At 34.8% G+C, this 21,024-nt stretch overlaps 1 protein-coding gene across 1 annotated transcript; it reads left to right on the top strand.

Moving 5' to 3' along the window:
* Positions 1 to 14,430: 14,430 nt before the first annotated feature.
* Positions 14,431 to 20,868, top strand: LOC132068506 (serine/threonine-protein kinase prp4-like). The gene is given in 12 exon segments (XM_059462114.1): positions 14,431 to 14,933; positions 14,936 to 15,293; positions 15,379 to 15,557; positions 15,975 to 16,174; positions 17,580 to 17,651; positions 18,338 to 18,410; positions 18,566 to 18,722; positions 18,803 to 19,094; positions 19,227 to 19,347; positions 19,487 to 19,650; positions 19,857 to 19,931; positions 20,039 to 20,868. Coding segments are annotated over 12 exon segments (2,112 nt in total). The 5' UTR covers positions 14,431 to 14,758; the 3' UTR covers positions 20,285 to 20,868.
* The last annotated feature ends 156 nt before the right edge of the window (positions 20,869 to 21,024 follow it).

Below are 21,024 nucleotides of genomic sequence, written 5' to 3'. Positions count from 1 at the left end.
CTTCAGTTTGAAAAGAAAATTTTGCAAAGTTACCTAAATTAATATATAAGGACAAAAAGGGTAAAAAAAAGTTCTGCGGTTCATATTAAAGGTCTTTTATGGCTTGGGCACACTCCTTAAGCAATTATTCAGCCCTAGAAAGTAAGAAGCTTCTTCACAATTATCCTTAATTAAATAATACTAACTTAATAGGTTATGTAAAAATTCACTTATCTAAAATAAGGATAAATTTTTCAAAAAAAAAATTACTAACATTTTAGTTATATAAAAAGATAATTTAGAATAAATATAAAAATTTAAAGCACTACATTATCCCAAGTAAACTTATACTTCTTTGTCCCAATTTATGTAGTATCCTTTCTTTTTTAGTCTATCACAAAGAATGTCATCTTTTTATAATTAGAAACAATTTACCTTTAAAATTTTCTTTTTTACCCTTAATGAAATGATTTGTAGCCACATAAATATTTAAGGTTTGTTTTAGACCACACATTTCAAAAAATTTCATTTTCTTTTTAAAATTTATGCTAAATCAAATGGTGCCACATAAATTGGGACGGAGAGAGTAGAATAAAACTGACTCAAATTTGTGAAGGATTAGAATTGTGTTTAAGCCTTATAGAATGGCATGTAAAGATGGTCTTAGGCTTAATGCATATGCAGCCCCCTAAACTTGTCCCTTTTTTCCATTTTGGCATCTCAACTAAGTGTTGTTCCCATTAAACCCCGGAACTTGTCCTCAAGTGTGTCTATCAAACCCTCTAAATCTGATTTTTATTAGAAGCAAAAAATAAATTGTGGTAATGAAGGTAAAGTAATATTTTAGACGTATGGTAAGCTATTCTTTAGGTCATGGATGTGTCAGTTTCCGCTAGTTCTGCTCTTTCACTGCCAGCTTAATTAAGAGCTAACTTTTTTTTTCCCCTCTCAATTGCTACTAATCTTAGCTAAAAAAAAAATGGCATAATTAAATTAGAATATATATTAGTATCTTGCTACATTGAAGATAGAATACTATGTAACTCAGATTGTGTTTGATAGACATACCTGAGGACGAGTTCAGGGATTCAATAAGAACAATACTTAGTTGAAATGCCAAAATGGAAAAAAGGAACAAGTTCAGGGGGCTGCTTATGCATTAAGCCATGGTCTTATATACAAAAATATATTAAGCAACTAAAGTAATAAAATCAAAATCACTGGTCTTTAATTTTTGTCCTCAAATAGCTGGTTTTTAATTTTTGTCCTTCGCCTAATATCTTAAGGTTCTGGTTCGAACTCCAGCTCAGTAAAAAAAAAAAAAAGGAATTTCGCAAGGCAGAGGTTTGGATTCGCAAGGCTGAGTTTTGCATTCAGGTATAAGGCAAAACTCTGCCTTAGGTAGAGTTTAAGCATGGCTGAAGGCAAAACATTTTTTTTGTGCGGATTGCCCTTCAAAAGCACTGGTCTTTAATTTTTGCCCCTTAAATTGGTGGTCTTTAAATTTTGTCCTTCGCTAGAAGCCCCTTGGTTCCGAGTTCGAATCCCGCTCAGTTAAAAAAAATCGCAAGGCATAAGTTGGGATTTGTAAGGCAGAGTTTTGCATGCCTGAGGCAGAATTTTGAATGCAAACTCTAACTACAGGCATACAAAACTCTACCTGCAGGCAGAGTTTGTAAAGTTAGGCCTCAGGTAAAGTTTTGAATGCAAAACTCTACCTTCATGCCAAGTTTCAAACCCAACCTGCAGGCAGAGTAGTTTTGCTACAAACTCTGGCTTGCGATTTTTATTTTTATTTATTTGATTGAGCCGGGATTCGGCCCCAAACCTCATGGTATTAGGCAAAGGGTAAATATTAAAGACCACCAATTTAATGGGCAAAAATTAATGACCACCCCAAAAGAAGGGCATTCCTGCGAATTGCCCAAGGCAAAACTCTACCTCAAGGAAGAGTTTCAAACTCTGCCTGAAGGTAGCAAAATTCTACCTGCAAAACTCTGTCTTGCGAATCCAAACTCTATCTTGGTATTTTTTTTAAAAAAAATTGATTGAGCGGAGGTTCAAACCTGAAACCAAGGGATTCTAACGGAGGACAAAAATTAAAGATCACCAATTTATTGGGAAAAAAAATTAAAGACCAACCCAAAATAAGGGCATTCCTGCAAATTGTGCCTTTAAAAAATAAAGAAAGACTTTTGAAACTTGTGGTCTAAAACAAATATATTTTCTTGTGCGGAATACCCTTCAAAGGCACTGGTCTTTAATTTTTGCCCCTCAAATTGGTGGTCTTTGATTTTTTCCTTTGCTAATAACCCCTTGGTTCCGGGTTCAAACCCTCGGTTAGTCAAAATAAAAATAAAAGTTCGTAAGGTAGAGTTTGGATTCACAAGGCAGAGTTTTGCCTCAAACTCTACCTGATCATGCAGATTTTTTAGGCAAACTCTGCCTTAAGGTAGAGTTTTGCCTTCATGCATGGCAAAACTCGCCAAGACTCTACCTTAAGGTAGAGGTTTGCATTAAGGCCATTTTTTTTTATTTATTCAGTTGAAATTTTACAAAACTCTTCCTTAAGGCCTAACTTTGGCCCGAATAGGCTTAACTTTGCTATGAAACTCTATCTTGCAATTTTTTTTTTGACTGGGCCGGGTTTGAACCCAAAACTTCATGGTATTACGCGAAGGGCCAAAATTAAAGACCACCAATTTGAGGAGCAAAAATTAAAGACCAGTGCCTTTGAAGGGCAATCGTGCAAATGACCCAAACAGATATAGATATTTGTGTGGTTATAAATCATTTCATTAAAGAGCCGTTTGGACATGATTTGAAATTCGTGATTTGAAATCATGATGATTTGAAGTTGAAGTTTTACTGGACATGCAATTGAGATTTCTTAAGTTGTATTTTTTTCTCATAGACGTAAAAAACCCATAAGTTGTGAAATCATAAAAACTTTCCCAATTCTTATACAATCTTACCAAATGAACAAATCATAATTCATAACAAAATTAAAATGCTACTAGAAGACCTTTCTAAAAATACAACATCAAGGGTGTGTTCGGTATGGAGGAAAATATTTTCCTAGAAAATATGTTCTTGGAAAATAAGTGAATTTCTACTTATTTTCTCATGTTCGGTTGGGTAGTGAAAAATAAGTGAATTTCTTACTTGTTTTCTCATGTTCGGTTGATGGTAGAATTTTTTTTTTCTAAAAATACCACTCATGCCCTACCAACCCCACCACCCCATACCACACCAGCCCCCACACTCACCCCAAACCCACGACCAACCCCACCCCACCCCACCACCCCCACCTCCACCACCAACCAAATCCCACCCCTACACCGACCCCACCCTAAACACCCAACCTCTACCCCTCACCCTCCAACCACTTCAACTTTACCCATCCCTACCCCACACTACCACCTATCCCAACCCCTACCCTCACACCGCCCCACCGCTTTTATCCAACCCTCCCACCCACCTACCCCTCCAAAATTTTCTATTTCATATATTTTATGTAACGTTTATAAAAAGATGGAATTTTTTTTTCTAATCCACCCCACACCAAATTTAACCACTCAAACTTTCTATTTTTATAAGCATAAAATTAAAAATGAAGTAGAAAATTCGAGAGGGGGTAAGGGGTGGGGGGTTTGTAGAAAATCAAAAAAGAAAACTTTTTCAAGACTTTTTTGAAAAAAAAAATTTAATTGTTTTTGAAGGGGGCAGTGGGGGCATTGGGGCATATAGTAGAAAGCCAAAAAAAAAAAAATCAATTTTTTTTCTTTTAAAAAATTAATTTTTTCGGAGGGGTGTTGGGGTTGGGGGGTGGGGATTCGTAGAAAATCAAAATAAATAAATAAAAACTCTCCAAAACCTTTTTTTAAAATTTTTTTTTTAATGGGATGTGGGGGAGGGGGTGTCATAGGGGTGGATCATGTAAAAGACCAAAAAAATAAATCTTTTTTTAACAAAAAAATTAAAAAATAAATGGAGAGAAGGGTGGTGTAGAAACCCCCCCCCCCCCAAAAAAAATTGGGGTGGGTGGGTGGTGGTAGGGGTGGAGGAGGGGGATGGGTGGTGTAGAAAACCCAAAAAAAAAAAAATTAAAACTTCAAAAAATGGGGTGGGTGGTGGTGGTTTGGGGGAGGGGGTTGTGGGAGTGTTTGGAGTTTGGTGGTAGGGGGTGGGTTGGGTGGTGGTAGGGTGGTTGGTGAAATGCCAATTGTGAACTTATTTTTCCTACTTTGATTATGGAAGTCATTTTCTCCATTTTTGGGGAACTTATTTTCCTAAAGAAAATGTTTTTCAAAAATTTTGACCAAACGAACATGAAAAAATTGGAAAACATTTTTTGAAAAATGTTTTCTTCATACCGAACACACCCCAAGTGATTGAATTTTAGTTCAATAAAAAACAAAATTAAACATGAGTTGTATAAGTAAATGTAGTTAGTAAGAGTAAATTTGTCATAAACATACTGTCAACTTGTATATCTCTTAATATTTGATATAAATGATTGGTAAATACATTTAGGCCTCATTTGTTTTCATTAAGATTAAGACGTCTGAATCTGAATGCATATCTGAATGATTAAGATGTTGTCTCTAGGTCTGAACACTGAATGATTATGATTGTTTGTTTTTCAATATCTGAATGTGCATAATGTATTTATTTAAACATAATAAACATACAATTCAAATTAAAAAGTAACTAAATTGAAGAAAATAAATACAAATTTAATAAATTATTATTTGATTAAAAAAATGAAACATTTACATTCACTAGTAATAGTAGAGATATTTTTTAGTCGTGGTGGGTGGTGAGTGGGTGGTTAGCGTGAGGGGTGAGAGGTAGTGGGGGTGGGGTTGGTAGGGAGTGGGGGTGGTGGTAGGAGGTGGGGAGTGGGGGGTGGGTAGTGTGGGGTAGGGGTTGGTGGGGAGTGGGGTTGGGTGGTGTGGGGTAGGGGTTGGTGTTGGGAGTGAGGGTGGGTGGTGTAGGGTGGGACTGGGGTTGGTGGAGGGGTGGGGTTAGGGTGGAGGGTTGGGGTTAGGGTTGGGGTTGGTGATAAAAAAGTTTCATACAAAAATATATCTTAATGATATTAAGACTTGGTTCAAGATTTTAATGATTAAGACCTGTTCAGACCCAATAAGTGCATAGATCTTAATGCAAACAAATGCACTTTTGTATTAAGACGTCTGAATCTGAATACACATCTATATATTAAGATTTGCATTAAGATTAAGGTGACTGAATCTGAATACACATCTGAATTGTTAAGATGTTGTCTCTAGATCTGAAGACTAAAAGATTAAGACTGTTTGTTTTCAATAGCTGAATATGCATAATTTATCATTTTAGACTTAATTAATATAAAGTTCATATAAAATTAGGATTTAAACATATCAATAAAATATTATATAAAATCTCATTTCAGAAAAATAAAATTATTTTTTGATAGAAAATTATATTACGAAAAATATAAATGAATATTTAATATTTCAACGACACTTTTGCACGAAATATCAAATTTTATCAAATTCGTCGAATAACCAAATTAGCAAAACGATTATCATAACTTAATCTTGGGAGCACAATATTACTTAATAATATTGAAATCGTGTATGTACGTGATTATTGAAAAGGAATACTGGCATTTTATCTTATATACCTCGGCCAAAAAGAAACAAAGAAACAACTCTTAACAAGCAAAATAGATGAGGAAAGCAGTTGAATGAAGATCTTATCTAGGAATGTAATTCCACGTACTACTATTACTTGATAATATTGCCACCATGTGGAACGATTTTTTTATCGCAGTCCCATTATGACGGTCAAATACATATCAACCAAAACAGTTTGATTGATGTAAATTTTAGAATCATATAACAGTTCAAGAAGAAAAAGATTTGGTTGCCCATAGGTAAATACTTGCTTCAAATTTTTTAGCACTGAAGCAGATGAGGAGGCATGAAATTTGGCAGAAATTGAGCATATAATATAAGGTTTGAATTGTGTTAAGACTTTGTCATAGATCTGATTCATTCAGACCCATTAAGAGTTTTTAAAAGGGAATAAACAAATGCACTTAATGAGTTGAATCTGAATGATTAAGATTCAAACCTTAAAAACAAACTCACTTAATGATTAAGATTTAGACCTTCATTAAGTGCAAACAAATGAGGCTTTAATGGCTTAAGGTCTGAACCATTCAGATTCAGACCTCCAATAAGTGCAAACAAATGAGGCCTTACCAACTTATGGGTCTTTTTTTTACAAGATATAAACTTATGAGTCAAGTTTTACATTTAAAAAATTTGAAATCATGATTTGGAATCTCAAATCATGCCTTTTTGGTTGATTTGGGATTTGAAATCATGAAATGAAGTTGAAGTTGAAGGTTTTTGCAAATTTCATAAGCAAACGCTGATTTAAAATCATATTCGAAATTATGATTTCATATCACATGGCCAAACGCCTACTAAGGGTAAAAGAGGAAGGTTTAAGTTAAATTATTTCTAAAGATAGAAATGTATCATTCTTTTGAAACATACTACAAAAGAAAGTTTATGATATAACTAGGACAGAGGGAGTACTATAAATATTAAAAGCGCACTCTTTAACTTAAAAGTTAAATTACCTAAATGTCCTCAAATTTAAATGCTCTATTTAAAATATATAAATATAAATAAATAAATAATGCTAGCTTAGCAAGACGGCCACCGTTTCGGATACATTATCTTACATTCACCTCATTTCGTATTGGACTCCACTGGATTGATGAAAAAACCGTTGGACCTCTACTTGTGGTTGCATTTCGAACAAGAAACAGACAAGTCCTCAACAAGGCTCATACTGCAGCGTCAATTGTCATTCCCAAGCACTTGACTCTTCTAACGAAAGAGACTAAAAGAGAGAAATGTCTGCCAAGCTAAGCCTCTTCGGTCGGGGGTGGGGGATCTAGGGCCCAATGTGGGTATTCACCTGAACATTCTCGGCAAAAAACTACACTGCATATATAATGTTTTTTTTATAGTTTCTTATGTTAACATATAGATTTTGAATAATCTGAACACAAGAGGGGTTGGTGTTAAAAGTCATCACCAACTTAATCTCCAAGACAATGGATAATCAATCTCGAATGTTCACGTAGTTCTAGAGAGTTGAAAGAAGAACTCTAGAATGAAAGTTCTAGAGTACAGTCTAGAAACCACTCTAGAAATAAGTAGAAGTGTAATTCTAGAATTAGGTAGCTGAGAACATTCTAGAATAGAATAGTAAGTACCCCTAACTAGATCCTTCCATCACCTCCTATAAGTAGAGGTGATTCATTTGAGTTGTAAGCAAGTACTCAAGAAGAGAGCAAGTACGTACTCAAGCAAGAGAGTAAGAGGAGCTCAAGAAGTGAGGGCAAGTGAGATGTGCTCAAGATAAGAGTGAGTGCTCAAGTAAAGAGTGTTCAAGTGAAACAAGCAACAAGTGAGTGATCAAGTGACCAATAATAGAGAGCAACAAAGAGAGTTGCTAGAGTGTGAGTGCAAAAGAAAAAAATTAAGTGTAAGAAATTGTAAGACCGAAGCTGGTCCTTACTTTGCAATAATAAAATTCATGTTGTGCCCGACGATTCTCAACAGTTGGTTCAGCGGCTTAAGAAATTCAAAATTCACATTGAGGTTTCAAATTCAAACAAACGCTAAATTTTTATTTTTCGAACCCTCTTGGTGAAAACGCTGGATGTCTTGTATCTTTCGGTAGTAGCACTTTGGACGGTTAATTTGAGAGCCTTTTTGGAATTAGTTCTTTGGAAAAGTTCAAGAAAACAAAAATGTGTTTGAATACTTGTTTCTAAAAGTTTTATTCCCAAAACGTCATTCTTTGGGAAAACAATATCAGGCTGTTTTTTAAGGCCAAATAGCTTACCTTCTGGTTGAATTAACATAGTTGTATTTAGGATAAGCGGTTGGATTTCACAATTTTTTTTTGAAAAAAATCGAACTGTTAAAACACTTATCAATTCTGAATATGTTTATTTGCAAAAGTGTGAAATTCACTTTACCCCCTTAACATATTGACTTTGGAAAATAATACCCCCTATATATTTTGTATGGGATATTATGGTTAAAAATGAGTTTAATTATTTCATATATTTCTAAATGTCAAAAACGACCTCAATTAATATGAGCTATAACATGTACTATTTTAAATGACTAAAAATTTTAAGCAATAACATCGTATAAAAATAACATTTCATACCTCTTTTTTTAATATTTATCTTTTGATATTTAAAGTCTCATTGTGTTGCATGATTTTTTTTTTAGAGCTCCAAATTATGTTGACCATTTTATTTAATTACTAGTATTGAAAACTTTATTTCATCGGGCCAAAAATAAAGGAAACTTTATTTCAACTATTCAATTTGTATAAAAAAAAATTTCTATTTCCATATCTTTCTTACATATCATAAGATTAATAGTTTCCAAAGAATATATATAATATCAAAAATAACTTTCAATTTATGATAGATTGTTATACGTTTTTCAGATCAAGAATGAAAAATTATCAACACAATATTCATCAATATTGTATACAAGGGTGTAAATTTTGTTTAACGATCTTAAGTAATGAATAATCTAGATGTGCCAACAGATATGGTAAAACAAAATTCTCAAAAGCTAGGAGCATATATTAGGCACTTCACCATATATGCATAATGGATAATCTCAAAGACCAGTTCTACTATTCAATGGATCTGGAAGTGGCAAGAGCTTAGCGAACAAGTTATAGGCAAATCTCATAAGATTGAATGCATTACTGTGAGGTGGACCAAACCTCCTATGGGATGGATAAACTCAACACTGATAGCAGTCATAACAATGATAATTCTATTGGAGTCGGAGGTATTATCAGGCAAGGGCGGAGCCAAGTGATGGTCAGGGTATTCACCCGAACCCTTTCGGCAAAAAATTATCATGTATATACAAGGTTTTTTATGTATAAATAGTAGTTGAACCCACTTGGCTTCCTCGTTTCTTACTTTTTTATATTTTTGAACCCCCTAGTGAAAAATCCTGGCTCCATCACTGTTATCAGGGATAGTGATGGTCAGATCATGATGCCATTTACTAAAAGTTTGGGAAAAGGAAGCAGTAACATTGCAGAAGCAAAAGCTATTATCTATGATTTACACTGGTGTATCTCTCAAAATCTTCAAAGCATTATACTGGAAAGTGACTCTCTAATCATAATCATTATGATGAAGGGTAAAAGCAATGTAGCCTGACAACTTCAGGATTACATTGATACTATTGTACAAATGTTGTCTAAGACAACCAACATTGTTCAACACTGTTATAGAGAAGCCAATCAAGTTGCAAATGCATTGGCCAAATGGAGCATAGAAGAAGAGGAGAAACATTTTTATGATCTCAAGGATCTTCTATCAAGCAGCAGGGGCATGCTATATGGACAAGGACAATATGGCATCCATAAGACATAAACAAAGGCGGCATACTGTTAGGTTTTTGGGTTTTCCCTTTCTATGTGGAATTGGATTAATAAAACCCAATCCAATTTGGACCAGGCCAATTTTTCCCAAAATTTTCTCTATATATAGGATCAATTTAGGTCTTATTTTCACAACACAAGAGTGAATTCATAGCAGCCATCTAGAGAGAAAAACGTGAGAGAAAAAACAGATTTTTGTCCAAAAATTTTCTGCTACAGTAGTCCGCTTTAAATTGCGTTTCCCAATTCGTTAACCGTTGGATCGTGCTGAAATTTGAACTGGGGCTTCTCAACATCTGGTTCTTCGATTTCAACGGTGAAGATCAGATTTTGTGGTCTGTAGCTCTAGGTTTCGAGGACGAACAATAGCTCATTTTTGGGGTTGATTTCTCTTCTTTCTTCGCTAATTTTGGTGCTATCTTTTATGTATGGTTGCTCCGTGCTTGGCTTTGTTGTTGTAGCCATTTGGAGAACATTGTTGTAACTCTTGTTGTTTATAGTGGAGCTTTTGTGGGCCGGAGGTCCCGTAGATGTTTCCTCTTCACGTTGAAGGAGTTTTACCATGTAAATTTGGTGTCTCTTCCATTCAATTTATTTTTGCTTGCTTTGCTATTTTATTGTTGGTACGGCTGCTGCCTGGATTTCCATTTGTGCTTGTGTTTATTGTCTTCTCTTGGTTCAAATAGTGTGGGAAGTTTCGACTTGGGTATTTCTTCCGCTGTTACTTTGTCGTGCAATTTGATTATTGCTTGTTTCTTCCCAACACATACTTGTATAATCCTCATTTAATCCTTGTTATAAAAATAATTATAATATCTCAAAAAGAAAATAATCATCTTTGAATATTTCCAAAGTCAGAGTAACGTCTTTGTAATAAAAATTTGACATTGCTCTTGAATAGCCTTAATGACTAATTATTAATCCATTAATCTCTTTCCTTATCACAAGAACAAATATCCTTCACCATTGTTCCGTTAGCTTATTTGTGTTAAATGAGTATTCACTCATTTATCAATTCTTACACATTGAATAGCTAGCCTTTAAGGCTTTTAATATTCCTTAAATTTGAACGTTGCCCTCTGCCCGTTTGGTTTGCTTATATAATTTCTTTTGCTTCACTGTTGAAGGATGTAGAAAAGAGATACATCAAGAAAAGTTCTTCCTCCCATATTTTTGTGTGCTGGGTTTTATTTTGAGATAAATCTTTGTTAGATTCTGGCTCCTAATTTTGTACTAGAAGAGCTTATTGAATCCTGGAGGATACAACCATACCGGGTGAAATATCATGACAAGCATATCAATTGGCATGCCTCAAGCTACGAAGAATTCTCTCTATTGTTATCAAGCATTTTCCTCAAGTGTAAAAGAAGTTCCTACAAGTGTTCGTGATGAAGAAAAGTCCCTACACGTGTTCGTAATAAAGTATTTTCCGTAAGATTTCCAACAATCCTTGCCAGGAGGATTAATAAGAACCCCTTGAAGAAGGATAAGATCAACTGCAATGCATCAGAGATACGTCTTCAACTTTGCAAGCGCAAATGCGCGATCTGTTTATTCTTCCTCATCGTCAGCTTGCTTGGTGCCTCAATGTGACGCTAACAATGCAAGTGTCTCTGCTGCTGCGGCAAAGCTAGAATTAGTGAACCAACTGGATTCTGAATGCTCAACAACTCAAGTGGAGATCTTGTAAATTGGCTGTCTGCTGGAATGGCTAAAGTGACCACAATAGTAACTGTGGAATATACATCAGTCGTGTGATTCTGCTGCAAATGGCTAAAGTGACCACATATAGTAACTGTGGAATATACATCAGTCGTGTGATTCTGCTGCAAATGGCTAAAGTGACTACATATAGTAACTGTAGAATATACATCAGTTGTGTGATTCTGCTGCAATTTTGGTTATGGATTTTGCCTTTATGTTTGAACATCTCTATTAATTGAATGCTGTGAACAACAATGACAAGCTGATTCTATTTTCTGCCTTGTTTCCACATGGGTTTCAATGCTGTTGGGGAGATATTTATTTTAGGAGTCTTCTAAGTGTGAACTAAGAATTGCTACAGGTCTTCAATCTTTGGCATCCTCACTGTAAAGAATTGGGCATGTCCAACTCTTAATGTTAAAATCTTGGAGGTTAGGTATTAGCGCCCCCCCCCCCCACCCTACCCGCCTCCTCTTGTACTCTCGCTTTTGTGTCTCAATTTACATGGTAGGAGTCCTTGCCAAACCCCCCGCCACTCCAAGGCAGAATTAAATAAAAAAAAATATAAAATTTCTATTAAATCATTTGGACCTTATGAGAAAATTATTATTTCAAAGATACTTTTTTAGATACGTTTTGCCTACAAATGTTTCTTCTTATTTTTCACTAAAAATCTCCATGATTAATTACTTCATTGAACAGATATAATCCTTTAGATTAGTTACTGATTTTCAAAATAATTTCTAATTAAGAGGTCCTTTTTTACAAAAAAAATCGTTTCCAACAGTTGGTAACTTCAAATAAGAACGGATGTAAATATTATTAGCTGGCTTTCAAAAACGAGAACAAAGCCTTGTCGTAATGGATGTGTAAAGAGATGATTGTCACACATTAGAGTGTCTTAAAGCTCTTTGGTAAAAGTAAGAATCTTATTGCAGTTAGTTTGAATCTTGGCCATGATAGAGGAACCGAAATGGATGAAAGGAACATGTGCGGTCAGATCTCTCTATAACAACATCCTTATATAACAACATCTCACTATAAAATCAAGTCTTTTTGAGAATCGATTTTTATGTTATATTTTATCTCTCTATAATAACTGTTTATCTCTAATAGCAACAACTATCTTTATAACGGTACACCCTCTGTCACATTACACCTATTTAACAACTATCTTTTTTTAGGTAATATAATAATCAATCATTTTTATAGAAATAAAATCTCTAAGATTACCAATAATAGGTCTCAATACACTATTTATGACAAAAATATTAGATGAATATATATTTTTATTATTAAAAGATTTCCCTTCTCTATACAAAGTGTGATTAAGCTTAGAATTTGACATCTTTTTTGCTTATAACATCAAATTGTACTGTGAATATCAGTTTATAATGAATATTAAGCGAGATACACTTCAATTACATGTTTGTACCTCATAAAATAAAATAAAAGTAAAGAAAAATCACATGATCTAATTAAACTTTCATTATTCATCTTCGTAGGATCAAACAATAACCAATTATCCTTAACTCAACAAACAAGACATTGATTATTCATTAATATTTGTACTTTACTATTCATATATAATTATCTATTAGAAGCTTTTTATTATTAATATTTATGTTACTTTCAAATTTATGTACTCCATAATTTGATATACACGCGTGACGCACGTACCGAGAAACTAGTACCAATAATAGGGTCATAATTTCAAGGAAAGGGTCAAAAATACCCTTGAATTTTGAAATAGTTGAGTTTTATTCCCGTTGAGTTTTTGGCTCAAAAATACCCTTCATACTAGTGGTTGTTCCAACACAAGGAAAAATGTATCAATTTCAGACATACGAGGAAGGATTAAAAGTGTATCAATTTCATAAGTATGAGGACTATTAGTGTATCATGTCAAAGAACATGGATAATTTTGCATTTAAACCCAAATATAAAGGACAAATTTTGGGCTTTTACTCTAATCTTTTCCGCTTAATAGATTGCCTTTTGCTAATTCTAACCCCAAGGTCGTTTGGTTGGTGGGACAGAATAGACAAAAAAATATTTCATGGGTTGGAATATCTCATAGAATAATTAAAATGGTGATACAAAATAATATCCTTCTGTTTCAATTTATATAACATATTTTCCTTTTTAGTCAGTAAAAAAAAAGTGTATTTTCTTATTTGTTAATAATTTAACTTTATTTCTTAAATTTCGTATCCAGTTAAACTAAACATAAATTGAGATGAAGAGAGTAGGAATGTACATGGACCGAGTTGATTTGAATTTTTAAAAGACCAAACTGCATCAATTGCATGTGGTTTTTAAATTTATAAACGAAACCAAATAAATTCATAGAATATCACATGATTATTATTTTTACCCTACCACCAAACGAGCCCAAAAAGTAGTGGAAAAGGAGTAGAAATAGCTTATAAATAGCTTTGATTCAAAAAAAAAAAAATTCCCAACAAAACCTAACCCGAATATCCACGATTTTGCATTGTGATGGCCAAGGAAACGCGTAGTGATGAAGTTGAGGATGGAGAAATTATTGACCATTATTTTGATATGGTATGTTGTTTCACCTCTTATTTCTCTCATTAATTAATATTAGTATGATCTAAATAAACACAATATTTCTAACTTATTTGTTCCCTGTTTGGCTATAGATTTTGAACTTGAAACTTGAAATTTGAGTTTTTGAAGTTGTGTTTGGACGTGCATTTTACTTGGAATACAATTTGATGTTTTGTGAGGGAAAGTACCAGTTTTTGCTTGAAAATATTTTGAAGATAAATTTTCAAAATCTGATCAAATTTCATGGCCAAACAGATATTTGAAGATAAATTTTCAAAATTTGATCCAAAATCTATGGCCAAACGCTAGCTTGAAAATTTGAGTTTTTTGAAGTTGTGTTTGGACATGCAGTTTACTTGGAAAATATTTGAAGTTTTGTGAGTGGAAGTGAAGTTTAAGATAAATTTTCAAAATCTTATCCAAAATCTATGGCCAAACGCTAGCTAAGCAACAATGTGTTTTTTTGTTCTTTCGGTTTTAACTATTTTCAGCATCCAAATTTTGCTTTAACTAATCTTGTTTCAGTTGTTTTTGATTAATAAATTGTTGTTAAAACAATGAGAGACATGGGAATTATGTATTCCGTACGATTGCATTGGGGAACAAAGTTACCCTGGGCATGTTGGCTGAGGTTTTTCTTTTACTCTTTTTTTTTTTTTTTTTTTTTTTTTTTTTTTTGCAATTTGTTAAAATTAAATATCTCTTCACGAGTACTAGGAAACGTTACTTTTATGTTTTAATTCTGCCCATATTTCTTGTATAGGAATTGCATTACATAGATGAACTGGATTCTAAACCATGCAAGGTTCAAGTAAGTCGAAAGCAAAAGAGCAGCGATGACGACGACGCAAGTGATTTACAGGATCAAAGAAAATCTAGGAAGAGGCATAGGGTCACATCTTCTCATGATGAAGAGGTACCTGGAGGAAGATGGCGATCAGAAAGCATTTTGGAGGAGTCTCTTAAGTCTTACAAGCAAGATGATGCATATGAGATGGAAAGAGGAAGATATACAGGTAGTAACTTGGATGATGATATAATTGGACATTTCAGGGATTATCGACGTGGAAGTCGGGAGTCTTCAAGGGAGCATAAATCTAGTTACAGCAGACGCGGGAGAGAAAAAGATAGGGAGCAAGAGTTGGCTAGAGAAAGGGACAGAAAAAGGGAGGGGAGATGGAAAGGGAAAGGACACGGGAGAGAGACAGAGGGAGAGAGAAAGCTCGATATGGGGAACGGGAATATGAGTGGGAGAGGGACAGAGATAGAGATACTTTCAGGGAGAGGGAGGAGAGAAAAAGGAGGAATAGGGACGGGGAAAGCAGAGGACCAAGTAGGGAGGGAGATAAGGATAGATATAGTGATAGGTCCAGCAGGCAGCGGAGATCTGATGACCTTGACGATGATGGTCATGCTTACCTTAGACGTAGTAGACATTATGAGATTGACATTGAGAGAGACAGGAAAGGTGATCTCTTAAAAGCTGAAAAGCAAAAAATTATAGAGACAGAGAGTGAGAAAACTAAAAGGTATTGGCAGTTCTATGGCTTTCTTTTTTATATTCAAAAACTAGTCAATGTATTTAGTTTCCTTAATGCTGGTTTTTTGATGCAGAGATGAAGTTGAACAGGAGGACTGCCAGGAAAAAATTGCTTTCCAACTTTCTGAACAGGAAGAAGAAGAAGAACTTGAGAGAATTAAGGAGGAGAGCAGAAGGCGCAGGCAAGCTATTCTTGAAAAATATAAGAATCAGCCTTCACAGAAGGAACAAGTTACTCAATCCGGAGACAACGGTAAGTTAAATGACCTTAGATTTTCTTAAATAATTAGTCAATTCTGTTTTGCTGTATTTCTTGTTACCTGTTCTAGAGCTCTATATGAAGAGCACAGGGTCTTTGGTTGGTTGTTTTCCAATTTCTTTGTATATTGACTATTCAATCACCCAGTTTTGCTAAGCAATATAAGTGCCAAGTTCCCGCTTTCGTAATGAATTTTAATTTTGGATACGAATTCCTAAACGTACATGTTATAAAACTTAGGATGTTGAGTTGGATACTGTCTCCACTTAAGAGTTTATGAAGATTGTCATTGCACCTGTACCTGTGCAGAGCTATTTGCTGTGATTTTCTCTGCTGTTACTCTGAATGTTTCTCTCTCTATTTTGATTGAGTTTCTGGTCTCTAACTATGTTTTTCATTTATTGGCATTAGCTGAGCATGCGGATCAGTCTACTGAGAAGCGTGCAGCTGGAGATAATGTTGTACTAGAGCCCGTTGATGGTCCAACCAATGGTGCAGATGTCCATGTTGATGAGCCAGCATTTTCTGCTGGGAGATCACCTTTGCAAGGCGGTCATAATGCTGATGAGAAGGCTTCTGGAGCTGGTGGACTGGAACAGGGTACTCCAGAGGTAGGTGTGTTCACTTGACCCTGAGATTCAATTGGGTTTTTCTTTTTTAGTGGTGCTCATTCTTCTTTTTATTTTATCTTCCACACTAATTTCTGGGAGATCTTAATCCTCGTCCCTTTTGTTAGGGGTTTGCGTTAGAATAAGTCAACGAAAGACCCAACATGTTGCGTTCGGTTTAATTTATGTATTTTTATATACAAAAAAATTAAAATAGATGCATATGATATTATCACACTCAGTCTGAACCTACTGACTGATATTGATTATCCTAAATTCATCTATATTCCAAATCATAGTTTCCTAAGAACGAGGAGGAAAGTGATAGGCCTAATTTCCCCCTTTGCCATCTCTTCATCCACCAATCTTCCATATTCTTCAAACAAGCTTTCTATAATAGCTTCTCAAAATGGTGAGCTATCATTGATTCTTGAATTGCCTCAACTGTCATAGCCATCATTGTGCCATAGCTCATACCATTCCCAGCAATATTCTTCTCTATGACTCTACCTCAAACATTTCAAGTTGGTCCACTTCAAAGCACCCTTCTATGTTCACCATATCTTCTATTTCTTCCTTACATGGTGCATAAAAATGTACTTCATAGGGGTCAAAGCTTTTCCTTCTCCAGTTTTCCCTGTAAAAACAAGGTCAAATGTTGAAAATAACAAAAAATTATACATATCGTGTCACCTATAAGATGTAATCATCACATGACGCATAAAGTACTTACTAATTTTATGTATATCTTTATTTGATGACTAAAACATGTCCAAAGGGAACATTACTATATATTTAGTGGTGAAGATTAATATATTAATTACCTGACTAATTAAATTTGTTAATGACTTAGAGAGGATTTTTCAGAAGAAAGCATTTCTTCTATCAGCATGATGAAGAAAGCATTTCTTCTATCAGCATGATGAAGACCTTCTCTTCTCAAGAAAATCAGCACCATTGTTCCTCCACTAACAAGCTCCTCCAACTGAGGATGGAGGAACAGTAAGTAGTCCTCCTGGAATTGTTCAAAATAAGCTTCGGAAACCAGAGGAGAACTTTTCTCAGATATGTATATGTTGGCTTTGTTCATGGACCTTCTTTTTCATCATAAATTCCTCGAGGAATCTAAAACGGAAAAAAAAAATTGTACAACTTTAGAGTTAACTTCTACTGATAACGTAAAAGTTTTTAACACTATCATGTCATTCAAAAAGTAATGCAGGTAATTGTTCATAATAAGTGAAATTAGTAATCTGAAAAATTAGACAAGTTTAATTAATCTTCTATAACATGTTAAAGACCGAGTTAAGCAACAGGTTGGGTTAACTTCTTGCTCCTTTACTGCTTTTCCTAAATGTTGGCTTGCTTTATCTGATGGTGATTGACTTACTGTGTTATCACTTTGCAGAGAGTGAGGTCGGGTGATATGTTTTCTGACGATATATTTGGAGAATCACCTGTTGCCGCCATCAGGAAAATGGTGAGTGTCGTAGAAGAATCATTGGAGATTTTGGGTTGCTCATTCTTGGAATTTAGCTTGTGTTCGCCTCTGAGGTCTGGGCATTAGAAGTATGCATACTTGTTATCTTGGCCATCTTTTGTTAAGATATATTGTTGGAGTTTGCTATTTATTTATTTTATTGAAGTGATGACTACAAAATGGCTTTCATTTTATTATATTTCTTGTTGAAATTTTATTCCCTTTGTCCATTCTGGGAGTGTATTATTTAGTGGCAGTTTTTGCTTTTACTCTTCAGTTTGAAGTTTGATTTCCAGGAATCATGTATTGTTTGAACTCTATTGATTCCATGAGTCCCTCTACATTGCACCCATGCTCTTAAGGGAAAACCCTGGCTAATAAGGGCTATTAGTCTATTACCATTCATTTTAAAGTGATGTCTAGGAATCATGTATTTTTGAACTCTATTGATTCTATGAGTCCCTCTACGTTGCACTCCATGCTCTTAAGGGAAAACCCTGGCCAATAAGGGCGATTGCCGTTCAGTTTAAAAGTGTGATGTCTAGGATTGTTTTCTGTTCTTTGTACTCGTGCTGAGACTGAGTTGTGGGGAACTGGTGATTGTGCTTATGGAGTCCTTTCCTTGTCTATTCAGGCTGTAATAAGTAAATGGATTTCATGTTTGTCTGGTTATATCTGTTTTGCAGGGCAAAGGATATGGCCTGCCGATTGAGCGCAGTTACCTTCAGGATAACTGCGATGATCCAGAAGGGTATTATAGTAAGTATCTGATCTCAATTTTTACCTGGATCCTTTGTATTTCAGCTTTTACTTCAGAGAATGCTGTCACTTCTAGATTTGATTTTTGCTCTATCTTCCTTGATATTTGCTCATGACAGCTCCTTTCTCTGTTTTAATTCTATCAATTTTTGCAGGCTACCGCTTCGGAGAAATTCTTGATGGCCGTTATGAGATTCTTGCTGCTCATGGGAAAGGTGTCTTTTCTACTGTTGTTCGGGCTAAAGATTTGAAGGCTAGGCCTGGCTACCCGGAAGAAGTAGCAATAAAAATCATTCGTAATAATGAAATGATGTGAGTAATTTATTAATTTTTTGACTTCATGCCAGCCTTGCTTGTTTTGCTGGCCTAATTCTGTTGTTTATGCTCGTCAGGGATAAAGCGGGTATTGAAGAGTTGAAAATATTGAATAAACTAGTTGGTGCAGATCCTGAAGGCAAGCGCCACTGTGTTCGTTTAATTTCAGACTTCAAGTACCGGTATCATCGTTGTCTAGTTTTTGAGTCTCTTCATATGAATCTGCGTGAGCTCCAGAAGAAGTTTGGGCGTAACATTGGACTCCACCTCAGTGGTGTGAGGTCTTATGCGAAGCAACTTTTCAGTGCTTTGAAACATCTAAAGAGTTGCAGTGTGCTTCATTGTGATATTAAACCTGACAACATCTTGGTAAGTGGAATGTTTTGAGTATTGTATGTTTTTCCGGGCTTGCTGATTCTCCCGCTTTGCATCTGCTAATAGCTACTTTCACTACTTTGCTTTTGCATGCATATGATGACTTTTCTGTATTTAATTGTTCAGGTAAATGAAGTGAAAGACGTGCTGAAGCTTTGTGACTTTGGTAATGCTATGTTTGCTGTTGTTGGCAAAAACGATGTTACTCCATATCTCGTGAGCCGTTTTTACCGCGCCCCAGAGATCAGTAAGTATCAATTCACAAGATGGCCTTCTATTAGTTTTTGAGCTTCATTTCACCTTGTTTCTTTTGTTCATGTTCCAATGTTTTGATCCTAAATTCTATGAATCTGTGGTTTTGTTAATGGTATGTTATCTTGTTGCAGTACTTGGCCTGCCATACGATCATTCGATGGATATTTGGTCAGTAGGTTGCTGTCTGTTCGAGCTTTATGCTGGGAAAATCTTATTTCCAGGTTGTTCTAATAATGAGATGCTCCGTCTTCATATGGAACTGAAAGGTCCATTTCCGAAGAAGATGCTTAGAAAGGTTCGTCTTAAGACCATTCTCTATAATACCCTGATCTGATTCGAAATCATTTATGATTTGAAGTTCTTAGGCTGGTCAATAATTTGCTCTAGGCAATTCTGTTATGATGATTGTGTTAGGTAGCCGCTTTTATAGTTAGTAATGAGTAATGACATGGTATAGCTAGTATGGAAACAATAATACTCTTTGTTCTTCTTTTATCACAGGGTGAATTTACACATTTACATTTTGACCAAGATCTCAATTTCCTTGCCACTGAAGAGGATCCTGTTACAAAGAAGGTATGTCTTGTAGAACCTTAAGCCCGTCTTGTCAATCCATGATAAGCAACCCTTTATAGTAATGAATGATAAGAATAACTTTGCTGTATGCTTGTATTTGTTTGCAGGCTATAAAAAAGCTGATTGTCAACATCAAGCCGAAAGATTTCAGTTCAGTAATTTCAGGTTATCCGGGTGAAAATTTGAAGATGTTGGCTCGCTTCAGAGATTTAATGGAGAGAATCTTTGTGTTAGACCCCGCAAAGAGAATCACTGCTTCCCAGGCATTAAAACACCCATTCATCACAACAAATTATGATGGCGAGAATCAACTATTCCCAAATGGTATTTTGAAAGTTAATTCACATTTTTAGGTGCTTAATTAGTCGATTCATTCCTGCTACTACTATGTTGTCCTTGATTTTTATTCTTCGTACTCAACTGACTGCTTCTGAACAGAAATTGTATTTTATTATTTTCTCAGGTAATAAATTATGTTTGTTGCTTGTGCATCATTCCAGCCCTCGATTTTAAATTATTTTGGAGCATGAGTAGCTGGTCCTTATATAATCTTTTGAAAGATAATATGTTTTGGTCGCTTTATTTTTTTATTTTTATTTTAAATTTCAACTAATAATCATTCTAAACTAATTTTCTTGGTGCTGGTTCAAGCTTAGCTATCAGTTATTTTCCATTTGATAACACTAAGCATAAGAAGGCTACAATGTAAAGTTGACAACTTTTTGTTCTTCTTATAAGTACTTCCCCATGTATAATAGTTTTAATTGCAAACTTGCATTCTGTAATAATTAATTGTCAACAGATGACCCATTGAATTTCTTTCTTATTTCCAGAATTGATTAATATTCTTTTCTTTCTGAATGCTCAGTAGTTCATCTCTTAGGTTCCCAAATTTTATAGAAACTATATGAGGACGATAAATGTATCTAATATTATAACATTATACAGTTGTGATGCCTACAATCACTTGAGAGTGTGTGAACAAGGCTTCAAGGTGAGTTTCTCTACCTCTATATTTTTTTTTTCATTTTCTTCCCCAGCTGGATTAACATATCATATGTGTATATTTTGCACTATGGGGAACCATTCCTCA

The sequence above is a fragment of the Lycium ferocissimum genome, chromosome 8, assembly GCF_029784015.1.
Source record: "Lycium ferocissimum isolate CSIRO_LF1 chromosome 8, AGI_CSIRO_Lferr_CH_V1, whole genome shotgun sequence".
Lineage (NCBI taxonomy): Eukaryota > Viridiplantae > Streptophyta > Magnoliopsida > Solanales > Solanaceae > Lycium > Lycium ferocissimum.
This window is presented reverse-complemented; position numbering and strand designations above follow the sequence as displayed.